The 12,974-nt window shown below is 42.5% G+C and overlaps 1 protein-coding gene across 1 annotated transcript in view; it reads left to right on the forward strand.

Annotated features, from left to right (window-relative positions):
• The window catches only part of ADAMTS19 (ADAM metallopeptidase with thrombospondin type 1 motif 19), a gene marked incomplete at its 3' end in the record, with an annotated part of 395,950 nt that overhangs the window by 342,575 nt on the left and 40,401 nt on the right, over positions 1-12,974 (forward strand). The window contains exon 19 of the mRNA XM_082272872.1: positions 10,460-10,595. Within this exon, the coding sequence (XP_082128998.1) occupies positions 10,460-10,595 (136 nt within the window). The remainder of the gene's footprint in view (positions 1-10,459; positions 10,596-12,974) is intronic.

Here is a 12,974-nt window from a genome sequence, read left to right on the forward strand (position 1 = left end):
CATAGAGATGTATGGGGAACTGACAGCTGTGTCTCCGCACACAGTGCGGAAAACAGCTGTCATCCTCCTGCTCAATCCCCCGATCCCCCGCTGAGATAAATGGAGTCTGTCCGACGGACGGATAGTGTGAAAGAGCCCTTAATGGATAGCTTAAATATTCCACCCTCTTTTTATCCTGTGCAGCTGGCTACCCGATGTGGTAACTAATAATTATGTTTTCTGAATACTCCTTTATCCAAGGTTCCTTATGGACCCATTCACGCCATGGCGCCTCTGGCACTAATTTGCCTTAGGTGTGAAGTTGCATGACAGTGCTGTTAATTCTGAAAGGCACTCCTATGCATCTTCCCAGCATATCTGCGTTGCAGCGCACCACAACAGGCTCCTGTGTTTTGCAGTGCACTGAGCTGCTGAAGGTTTTGCATACATGATTTTTGATCTGTTGTGATATATTTGGCAGCCAATTTAGCCAAGCAGGTTATCTTAGCACAACACAAGTAAAAGCATGGCAATAAAATTCATTGAAGGCTGTGCTGAGGTAAATGGGCCCAAAATGCAAACTAGATGTGCTATGTTCAATATAACACTATTTGTAGTTCTTAGAGAAGCATGATGCACTGCATTGAATGAAGTGACAAAAGGCTGCAGACTCTTGCAGAAACTAGTGTAAAGACTGATAAATCTGGCTGCAATGCATTATTAAAAAATATTCAGGAAAGGTGTATTTTGTGTGGATTTTTTAGACACAATTATGGGTATAATTAAGGAATGGGTGATTTTAAAATGTGAACCACCACTTAAGCACTTTACCACCGGAGCATTTTGCTGTCTTCCGTCCAGGCCACTTTTTGTGCTTCAGCACTGTGCGACTTTAACTGACAATTGTGCAGTCATGCAATGTGGTACCCAAACAAAATTTACGTCATTTTTTTTCCCACAAACAGACCTTTCTTTTGGTGGTATTTGATCATCTCTGCGCTTTTTATTTTTTGCGATATTAATAAAAAAAGAGCGAAAGTTTTGCAAAAAAATGACATTTTCAACTTTGTCTTTTAAAAAATATCCAATATACTCAATTTATGTCATTTTTTTTGGCCAAAATATATTTAGCTACATGTCTTTGACTAAAAAAAATTTCAATGAGCGCATTTTTATTGGTTTGCGCAAAAGTTATAGCGTCTACAAACTATGGTGTAAATACTGAAATTTTACGCAGCTTTAATTTCTGATTGCCTATCTCAATTCATGAAGTGCTAAAATGGCAGGGCAGTACAAGACCCCCCCAAATTACCACTTTTTGGAAAGTAGACATCCTAAGGAATGTTCTGAGAGGCATGTTGAGCTCATTGAATATTTAATTTTTTTGTCACAGGTGTTTGAAAAATGACTAAAAAAAAAAAAAAAAATGTTTTAACACAAAGTTGTCACTAAAAGATAAATTTCTCACACATGCCATGGGTATATGTGTAATTACACCCCAAAATATATTCTGCTGCTTCTCCTGAGTACAGGGATACCACATATGTGGGAGCCTAGCTGTATACGGGACCCCGATAATCAATCCCCATCTTTAGGTTTTCTAATGGCGTAAATTGTTGATTTCACTCCTGACTACCCATCACAGTTTCGGAGGCCCTGAAATTTCAAGATAGCACAAAACCCCCCCAAATGACCCCTTTTCGGAAATTAGACACCCTAAGCTATTTGCAGAGAGGCATGTTGAGTGTTTTGCAGATCTCACTTTTTGTCACAAAGTTTTGGAAATTGAAAAAAGAGGAAAAAAATGCATTTTCCTGTTTTTTCTTCATTTTCCCAAAAAAAATGAGAGATGCAAAATACTCACCATGCCTCTCAGCAAATAGATTGGAGTGTCTACTTTGCAAAATGGGGTCATTTGGGGGGGTTTTGTGCCATCTTGGCATTTCATGGCCTTCAAAAGTGTGATAGGTAGTAAGGAGTGAGATCAACAATTTACGCCCTTAGAAAGCCTGAAGGTGGGGAGTGGTTTTCCGGGTCCTGTACGCGGCTAGAATGCAAAAAAGTCTCACACATGGGGTATCCCTGTACTCAGGAGAAGCAGCAGAATGTATTTTGGGGTGTCATTTCACATATACCCATGGCATGTGTGAGCATTATATCATTTACTGACAACTTTGTGTAAAAAAAAAAAAAAATAATAATAATTTTCCTGAAACTTGTGGCAAAATATAAACTATTCCATTGACTCATCATGCCTCTCAGCTAATAGCTTGCAGTGTCTACTTTGCAAAATGGGGTCATTTGGGGGGGTTTTGTGCCATTTTGGCATTTCATGGCCTTCAAAAGTGTGATAGGTAGTAAGGAGTGAGATCAACAATTTACGCCCTTAGAAAGCCAGAAGGTGCGGATTGGTTTTCCAGGTCCTGTACGCGGCTAGACTGCAAAAAAGTCTCACACATGGGGTATCCCTGTACTCAGGAGAAGCAGCAGAATGTATTGTGGTGTGTCATTTCACATATACCCATGGCATGCGTGAGCAATATATTATTTAGTGACAACTTTGTGTAAAAAAAAAACAAAAAAAAAACAAATTGTCATTTTCCTGAAACTTAGGGCAAAATATAAAATACTCCATGGACTCAATATGCCTCTCAGCAAATAGCTTTGGGTGTCTACTTTCCAAAAAGGGGTAATTTGGGGGGTGTTTGAACAGTCCTGGCATTTTATGCTCAATTTTAGCAACACATCACCCACTCTTCTAACCACTTGAAAACCAAGCCTTTTCTGTGAGTTTTTGTTTACATGAAAAAATATTTTTTTTTCACAAGAAAATTACTTTGAACCCCCAAACATTATATATTTTTTTAAAGAAGAGGCCCTACAGAACAAAATGGTGGATGTTGCAATTTTTTTTTTTTACACGGTATTTGCGCACACATTTTCCAAACGCAATTTTTGCGTAAAAAAAACACTTTTTTTATATTTAATGCAAAAATACACTATATAATTCCAAATTGTTTGGTAAAATTTAAAAGAAGATCTTATGCCGAGTTCATAGACACCTAACATGACATGCTTTAAAAATTGCGCACGCCCGTGCCGCGGCAACAAACTACGTACGGTTTTAAAAGCCTTTAAAAGTCTTTACAGGTTACCACTTTGGACTTACAGAGGAGGTCTACCACAAGAATTACTGCCCTCGACCTGGCGTTCGCGGCGATACCTCACATGCATGCTGCAATTGCGGTTTACATATGACACTAGACCAACGCTTGTGTGCGCATTTGCGCGCAAGCACTGGGGGACAGGGGGGCTTGATTTTTTTTTTTTTTCATTTGCTTTCTTATGTTATTTTGACACCTTTTCTTTCATTTTTTTTTCTTTAATCATTTTTATTGTTATCACGGTGAATTTAAATTTCCCCTATGATAGCAATCTGTAGTGACAGGTACTCTTTTTAAAAAAAATTGGGGTCTTTTAGACTCTAGATCTTTCCTCTGACCTTAACGCATCTGACCATACCAAAATTGGTGTGATAAAATACTTTCCCAATTTCCCAATGGCGCTGTTTATTTCTGGCGAAACAGAGTCATGAAATGCTCGTAGCCTCCGGCATCTTAGGCCATAGAGATGATTGGAGCCATTCTCATTTCCAATCAGCTCTATGGTTAGATAATTGAACCACCGGCTGCACTCTCGGGTTAACCGGTGGGACAGGAGAGCCCGAGAAAAACCGTGGAAGGCGGCAGGAGGGGGGGGGGGAGTCCCCTCCCACTGCATGTAAAAGCAGTCTAGCGGCCAATTATCCACTAGGATTGCTTTTACATGTAAGCCGACCGCTGGCTGTAAAAAACGATACCAAGATGATGCCTAAATCTGCAGGCATCATCCTGGTATAACCACTCAAAGTCCAGCAACGTACCAGTACATTGCTGGTCCTTGTTTGGCATATAGGTTTTTTTTTTTTTCATGCAGCCTGTGGGCTGAACGGAAAAAAAGAGAACCTATCAGAAATCAGCACAGGAATAATGCGTAGTATTACTCATCATTAACCGCCCAAACAACCACCCACTGAATTTAATGATGGGTATACACGACACTATCCACGTATACCAAAATAGGATTTTAACTGCAGTGCTGAAATCAGAAAATCACCACAGCTGCTATCAGCAAAGGTATCCATATATGCTGAGCGCAAACGCTGTTTGTGTCAGAATATATAAAATCAATGCGTGGTAGCCGACGAGTACCTGCAAGAGAAGCAGGTCACAAAAGAATGAAAAACATACAAAGGACATTAAAAGTACATAGGAAGTGTAAAAGAACATAAAAAATGACTGAGACGACAACTATTTTTAGCTTTTATGTATTTTTTTTTTTTTTCTTCAAACGTCGAGTTCCAGGTTCCAGGTTCGGGTCTCTCAAAATGACGATAGCCATCGAGCATCTTTTGAGACCCTGTGTAAATGTGCCCTAAACTGTGCCGTGCTGTACCCTACGCTAAAAATCCACTAGTGTGTGGTAGCGATGGAAACAGTCACCGTGGCAAAGACCAGGTTGGTCAGGACAGTCGGGACAATAATTCCGGGTGTCACGCCTAAATCCGCGCTTGCTGCAGACACGGCATCTTTTTTGGGGGTATCGTTGGGTACGGGTACTCGGGAGGTATTCCGGAAAATGCCTCTCATGCAGCCGGCTCACTGCATCTGGTTGGTGAAATGGGGCAGGAGCACCATCTGGATACAGAAGGGCTCTGATTATCTCTTCTTGGAATTGAAAGAAGGATAATGTTCCGGCAGACGCTTTGTATAACACAAAAGCGTTGTAAACAGCCAACTGAAATAGGTATACAGACACTTTTTTGTACCAGTGTCTGGCCTTACTGGCAATTAGGTACGGTCCCATCATCTGGTCGTTAAAGTCCACCCCTCCCATTTTACGGTTATAGTCGTAGACACAGAGGGGCTTCTCAACAACACCAGTGACCGTAGAAATATGGACTGCCGTGTCTGGGTGAATGGAGGACAGCACGTAAACATTTCGTTTGTCCCTCCACTTCACTGCAAGCAATTCCTCGCACCTCAAGCAGGCTCTCTCCCCCGAGCTCTGTGGGGCATTTACTAGCCGTTGGGGGAAGCCCCGGCGATTAGATCACAAGGTGCCACAAGCGCCAATTTGCAATTGAAAGAGGTGTCTAAAAAGTGGCACGCTTGAATAGAAATTGTCCACGTACAAGTGGTACCCCTTTCCGAATAAGGGTGACACCAAGTCCCAAACTATCTTGCCGCTGCTCCCTATGTAGCCTGGGCAGTCGGGGGGCTCCACAGTGCTGTCTTTTCCCTCGTAGACACGGAAATTAACTGTATAGCCTGTGGCCCTGTCACAAAGCTTATACAACTTGACCCCGTATCTGGCACGCTTGCTGGGGAGGTACTGTTTGATAGCAAGGCGGCCAGTAAACTTAATCAGGGACTCGTCAACGCAGACATCTTGTTGGGGGGTAAACAAGGCTGCGAACCGCTGATTGAAGTGGTCTACGAGGGGCCGAATTTTGTGGAGCCGATCATATGCAGGGTCTCCCCGAGGACGACAGAGTTCATTGCCGTTGAAATGCATGAACCAAAATATTTGTTCGTATCGAGCCCTGGACATAGCAGCAGAGAACACGTGCATTTGATAAATTGGGTCAGTGGACCAATATAACCGCAATTCATTCTTTCTTGTAATGCCCGTGTTGAAGGAAAGGCCCAGATAGGTTTTAAACTCCTGAATCGTAATAGGATTCCAGGCAAATGGTCTGGCAAGAGGTGAATTTGGGTTGGCGGCGATAAATTGTTGAGCATACAAATTTGATTGGTCCACAATAGATCTGTAAAGATCTTCAGTGAAAAACAGCTCAAAAAAGTTTATGGGATTAAAACCAGCTGTTTCCACTTGGATTCCGGGTTGGGCGGTGAATGGGGGAAGTACTGGCGCTGTGGAATCTGTGGGCTGCCAATTAGGATATGCCAGCGCTTCAGGGAGGACACTATGGGCTCTACGGGCCTGTCTTCGGATACACGGTGGCTGCGGACCACGACTCGTGCTAGCCACCGCACCAGCTTCAACTGCACTCAGGTGACTCGCCACATCACCAGGTGATACTGCAGTGCTGGTTGAAGGTCCAGGGTGTACTAGGCCGCTCGTGCTTGCCAGATCACGAGAAGTGTGAGCGACACTAGTACTGGCACTCTGCTGCATACGAGAAACCCCCGGTTCTTGCAAGTCAGCAACTCCAGAATGGGGTCGGGTACGCCTGACCCTAGCAGGGACCCCTCTGTCGGAGCTATCTGTCAGGGAGCCGCTACCATCATCTGGTTCGTATATTGACCCTGATTCTGCCAGTGAGGCTTCCCCATCGCTCTCACTTGACATGGTCATTATACTGTATATAGCATCATCACTGAACGAACGTTTTGTCATTTTGGTAGCTAAATTTACCCGTACAGTGATGCGACTACTAGGTAATAAAAGCACCTGGTTGTCGAGGACTATTTGGTCGCTACAAAAAACTGCTAGTGCTAACAGAGATCAGGCCTGACTCTGCTAACGCAGCGGTTTTGTGTGTTGTGTTTTTTGGAAGTGTCAGTAATCAATTGAATACTACACTTGCCTGGGTAAGGTAGTCTGGGCAAGGGGGCTAAACGCAGGTGCTAGCAGGAATCAGTGCTGATTGTGCAAACACTGCGTTTTGGGAACACTAAATTATGAGGACGCTAGTATAGTTCTGATCAGATCAGATATTGATCTGTTCAAACACTATACTAGTAACGGTGGTGTGTGTGTGTTAGTGTACTTGACTCTGACGCTAAGTAACGGTGGTGTAGTGGGACCCTGACGCTAACTAGCTAGCCTAAGTTGTGGCACCCGTGACGCTAATACAGTGATCGGTAATCACTGTATATAGTGAACACAGGGAAGTGAAGGGGTTAAACTGGGGGAGATCAAGTGGTTAAACCTTTATAGAGGATAGATGGCGGGTGGCCTAAACCTATTCGGGCCTAGCGCAAGCGCAAATTAGGGTCACAGGTGACACTAAATACAGTGATCAGTAGTTATCTGATATACTGTATATATTAGTTCACTGTGTGATAGGGAGTGAAGGGGTTAACTGCGGGAGATCAAGGGGTTAAACCTTTATAAGGGATAGATGGCGGGTGGCCTAAACCTATTCGGGCTTAGCGCAAATTAGGATCACAAGTGACACTAAATACAGTGATCAGTAGTTATCTGATATACTGTATATATTAGTGCACTGTGTTATAGAGAGTGAAGGGGTTAACTGGGGAAGATCAAGGGGTTAAAAGTTTATTACGGGATAGGTGGCGGGTGCCCTAACCCTATATGGGTTAAGCGCAAGAGCAAATTAGGGTCACTAGTGACACTAAATACAGTGATCAGTATTTACCTATATACTGTATTTAGTGCACAGAGTAATAGGGTGTAAAAGGGTTAACTGTGGGTGATCAAGGGGTTAAAATTTATTTAGGGGATAGGTGGTGGGTGCCCTAACCCTATTTGGGCATAGCGCAAGCGCAAACTACGCTCACAAGTGACACTTATACAGTGATCAGTAAAATATCTGTATACCACATAGTGTACACTGTGAGGGGTTTTGGGGGTGATCAGGGGGTGATCAGAGGTGATGAAGGGGTTAATGTGCCTATGTGAGGTGTGTCAGTGTAGTGTTGGTGGAACTCACGTTTTTACTGTGTCTCTGTCTTCTCCTGGAACCGAAAGGACTCCAGGAGGGACAGTGACATCACTTCCCCTGTCTGTGTTTACATTACACAGACAGGGGACAGATTGCCATTGGTGGGGACCGATCGCCAGGCACTGACCAAAAATCATTGGTCAGTATCTGGTGATTGATCGGTTCCCTACCGAATCCGATCGGAATCGGGACCCGCGGCGCGCGGGAGCGTGCTCTGGGAGCCGAGAACCCGCCCAACGTAGGCCTACGTCGCTGGACGGGATCGTGGCAAAGTGCCGCAGTAGCCTCCATGTGAGCGGAGGTAAAGTGGTTAAACATTGATGTAATAGTGCAGTCTAACTTCCAGGGGACTGGTTACCGATTTGTGCCCATTAACTGGCTGAAAAACTAGCAAACTGTCCAAATGACTGAATTTCGGACGATTTTTTAAATAGTGTATGGCCAGCATTAGTCTTGTTATATCCTCATACTTCTGTCAGGGCAGAAATATCCTCCCAAAGTCATGCTACAAGGCCCACACAGAGAATAACCTGTCTCCAGCCCAAAATGAGTGCAGATAGTTGACTTTCTGTGAGATGCTGGAGGAGGGTAAATGTTTCAGTTAAAGCCTTTAGTTTTAGTTTGTGTAACCAAGAAATCACTGTTTTGGATTTGTTTTATATCAGCACTGTACTCTACTCAGGCAATAACACACTTATCCTGACACTTCTTCTCTGACACCAAAATAATTATATGAGGAAATTGCTGGAAGGTTAGGCTGTATCATTATACCACTTGAAAATGATTAGAGATGCCTTTTGGTGACCTATTCACTGCAAAATATACCTATGGGAGGCATAAAAATGGTAAAGGGAACAGTGTAGCATATAACATAAAATGTCAGCACATACAGTATCTTTCATGTTACTCCTGTTATATTCCTATATTCCTCTTCCTGCCATCACTTCAATAGAGAATAGACACAACTCCCTCACATTTCCAACAGAACAATGTTCATTATCTGAGCAAACTCTGCTCTGATATATTGGGGGAAGGGGGCATGAAAGTGACATATCATTAGAGTTCATTTATGTCTTTACAACTTAGGATCTCAGATATCTGCTGCACTTTATTAGAGGTTCCCATATGTACATTTTTTAGCTTTTCAAGGTTTTCTAAAACAGAAACTGTTTACTGTCTAGTGATTCATTCATGTAATGTTTAACTTGTCCTGGGGACCTTTTTTTTTTTCCCTCAAAGTACATACCTTAGTTCTAGCTGTCTTCTACCTTGTCTGGTTACTTCATGAATCTTTCTGCTTCCTGACCTGCGGTCGTTGTGGTTGATCCTCACAGCAGCACCAAACAGCGCTCATATAATAATGCATGAGTGCTGTTACAGCAGTACAGGGAGCCCAGGCTGACATTATAATGCACCCCAGGGGGCAGGCCCACCACAGCCTAAAATAAAAGAACAAACACAAGGGCACACCGGCTTAGTGCATTATTCCCTATAAAGGTGTTTTTGAATAAAAGGGTTAAAAATACTCACAAACAGAGTCTTGGTACAAGCATATCAAATGGATATATTGTCATCCACATCGGAACCAAAAGGGTATAGCATCCTCTGAAGTTAGGCTTAGGCGTTTCGAGGCTTCACCTCTTCCTCAGAGCCTATGGGCCATGTTTCAGCCCTTGCTTGATATACTAAACAATGGCCTCTTGAACCAGAAGGAATTGGACCTGGACCCACCACAGGGGTGTGTACAGGCGGCACCCCATGTACACACCCCTGTGGGGGTGGGTCCAGGTCCAATTGCTTCTGGTTCAAGAGGTCATTGTTTAGTATATCAAGCAAGGGCTGAAACATGGCCCATAGGCTCTGAGGAAGAGGCAAAGCTTAGAAATGCATAAGCCTAGCTTCAGAGGACACTATACCCTTTAGTTCTGATGCGGATGGCAATATATCCATTTGATATGCTTATACCAAGACTCTGTTTGTGAGTATTTTTATACCTTTTATTCAATAAAACCTTTATAGAAGATAATGCACTAGCCCGGTGCGTCCTTGTGTTTGTTCTTTGATTTTAGTGGTCTCAGACTACCCTGGTCTTGAAAAGGGGCCGCAAGGCCGAAGCATCCAAATAAAGCCAAGTAGAAGGTCTTCGGTAGCCGCATGAGTGTGGCTGGATGTGGTTTGAAGATTACCTCTTAGAGCGCAGGAGATAGGTGTTTTGCACCAATTTTTTGGTTTGGCCACCACAGCCTAAGCTTATAGAAAGAAATTGAATGATGCTGGCCATCATGCATCCTGGAAGTGGGCTATAATATGTGGCAGAAGAGTAGGGGCAGGATGAAACAGCATCCTAATGAAGGTGGATAACTACTGACAGTACATTTTTAAGACCCCATTTATAAATCGACAAAGTGAATAGCTGCATGCGCCCATACTTGTGTAAACACCAATTGCTTATGCACCGGTATCAGCACAGGGGCATGCGGCATATTTCAAGTAATGCAAAATTGGCACATTCAAAGAAAAATGCCATACATATATGCATGGGTAAATGTCAAAGCACTTGCAACTCCTCGGATGTGGGAAAGCATCAGCAATTTTATGCAAGTGGATTTTGTAGCCATTCACACTAGAGTGCCTCATGTCTATGTGCATGAGGATTTACAGGCTAGGAACAATGATTTTATATAGCTCATGGTTTTAATACTGTCTTTCATGTGTTTTGTATACTAGGGGAAAGAAAAACAACTGTGTCTTGCACAAAAATTATGAACAAAAATATAACTATCGTGGATAACTCCTACTGTAAAGACTTGGTGAAGCCAGAACCACAAATTAGAAAGTGCAATGAACAGCCTTGTCAAACAAGGTAAATATGATACATTTATCTTACAGTTTAATCATCCTGATTCCTTGAAATGTGTTGAACTAGAACTTCTAATATGAACTGGTAATAAATCCTCCAACTTCCTCAATCAGTGTTATTTATAGTGAACAATAAAATTATATCTGCACTTGTTTTTCTTGTATATAGTTAAACACAAATCCTATGGTGTTATTTTCTGGAAGCTGTGAGTTCAGTGTTAGTTTCCAAAGTTGACTTTACTTTCAAAAACCATCAAATGTAAAATAAACAATGAAAAAATCACATTTTTATTTTCTTTTATAAAAATTTGGATCTGTCCAATATAAATATGGGTTTAGCACCCAAATAGTTCTAAAGTGATTGATTTTTCAAGCTTGATCAATATTCACACCCTCACTAAGGAATGCCTCACAGCAGTGTCTTCTCTAGGGAGGGCACTGATCCTGCATTGCTTTCCCTACTGTGTTAAGGAGTAGATGGAACTGACCATATAGTAGGGACTGTTATAAAGAATTGATCATGTTGCTGCAGGATGATCTATGTAACTTAATCAGTAAAAAAAAAAAAAAAGTCAACTACACAGGAACAGAAAAATCAGAACATGCATTCTTATATTGTAGAAAAGTGTCTATTTATTCACCATGCACAGATGCAGGTGCAGGCCCCTATAATTTAATTTCCCACATCTCCCGGGGATCATAGACACACCTAGGGAAGATAAGTTCCTTAATGCCCCACTCTAAAGAGCCCAAAGAGGCCACATCTGCCAAGGCAAAGATAGTTGGGAAAGTGATCGAAAGCCAGGCGGGTGACGTTCCACTGTCAGAACACAAGTAGGCTTTTTCATTCTGAACTGTTATACTGATATAGTGATTCTCAGCTAGACTCTTTGTTGGTATAGAGTCTTATAGACACTACGATATACAGCCACATGATTAGGCCTGATTGACCCACAGAGACTTTGCTGTAAAGAGTCCATGTTTGTGTAACTTTCAGATTCTGTTTTCTATTGTTCTGCAGTGTATGTATGCTCCTTGAAATCCTGAACCTCTTTCCACTCTGAAACATATTTTGCATTATTGCTTTTAACCTGTTTTGCACCTGTTTAGTAAACTGCAGTTTACAGTTACTTCCTGTCTGATCATTCAGCCCGAATACCTATTCTGTTAAACTTGTTGTCTATGAACAGGATCAGCCATGTCAGACAACAGTGATGGGAGTGGTGTGACAGTGGTAACTGGTAGTACTCCCTCAGAGGGAAGCAGGCAACCTACCCACCCTGCAATACTCACAGCCGTATTCCTGGCAGTATTCTTGCTGCAACAATAACCCGAGTACACAGGACTAGGTCAGAACTAGATGGGGAAGCAGAATGGGTAGTCCTGTACCATCCAGCCAAAAACCAGGACTCTGTCAATAAGACAGTTAACTGCTGAGGAGTGGTGTTTATCCAAGCGGTAACAATAGGGGAACTTAAGGCCCACTTCATTGGCCCAAAGGGCCTTTTATGGACTGGGGGGGCATATCGTTTTTGTTTCTTTATTTTTTTAATAGCAGAGTTCCGGCAATTGTAATAGTGAAGTCATTTTTGAAAGGATTTGACTTTTTTATTTTTATTTTGAAATGTCATGTTTTATGCATGCTACAGATGCGTCACTTTACAGGCATATTAAGGGGACTCCCTGGGCACTATTTTTAAAGGAATTTTTCATTTTTATTGTTGCACTTTAAGTATAAATAAAATCACTGCTTCTGAAGAAACAATCATTTTATTTATTTATTTTTTCTTCGTTAAAACATGTTCCCCAGGGCAGTACCCAGACCCCCATACCCTTTCTATGTCCAAATACTTGCACATAAGCCAGGAGTGTCAAACTGGCGGCCCTCCAGCTGTTGCGGAACTACAAGTCCCATTATGCCTCTGCCTGTAGGAGTCATGCTTGTAACTGTCAGCCTTGCAATGCCTCAGGGGACTTGTTCTAGTTTTGCAACAGCTGGAGGGCCGCCAGTTTGACACCTGTGACATAAGCCATCAAAATGGGCACTTTTGATTTTTCCTGCTTGGCTCCTATAGACTTCAATGGGGTTTGCCTGTTTGGGAGTTCTGCTCAGGGGGGTGTTCGGCTCATCCCTACATAGCACTAACAGTTTGTGCAGTGCTTTACAAAATAAAGGACGACAGTACAGTTACAATTTAGTTCAAAGAGGATTAGGAGGTCCCGGCATGTTACAATCTAAAGGGAAGGGCAAGTAATACAAAAGGTAATAATTTTTGGGGGGTTGAGTTGTTCAAGAAAGTAAAATGCAGTTGTTAGGTAGACGCAGGATAGGCTAGATCGCAAACTACAGCTCCTGTAAGCTAGAGCTGTTAGCGTTGGTGCG

Source organism: Pelophylax lessonae, assembly GCF_965119305.1.
Source record: "Pelophylax lessonae genome assembly, chromosome: 1".
Lineage (NCBI taxonomy): Eukaryota > Metazoa > Chordata > Amphibia > Anura > Ranidae > Pelophylax > Pelophylax lessonae.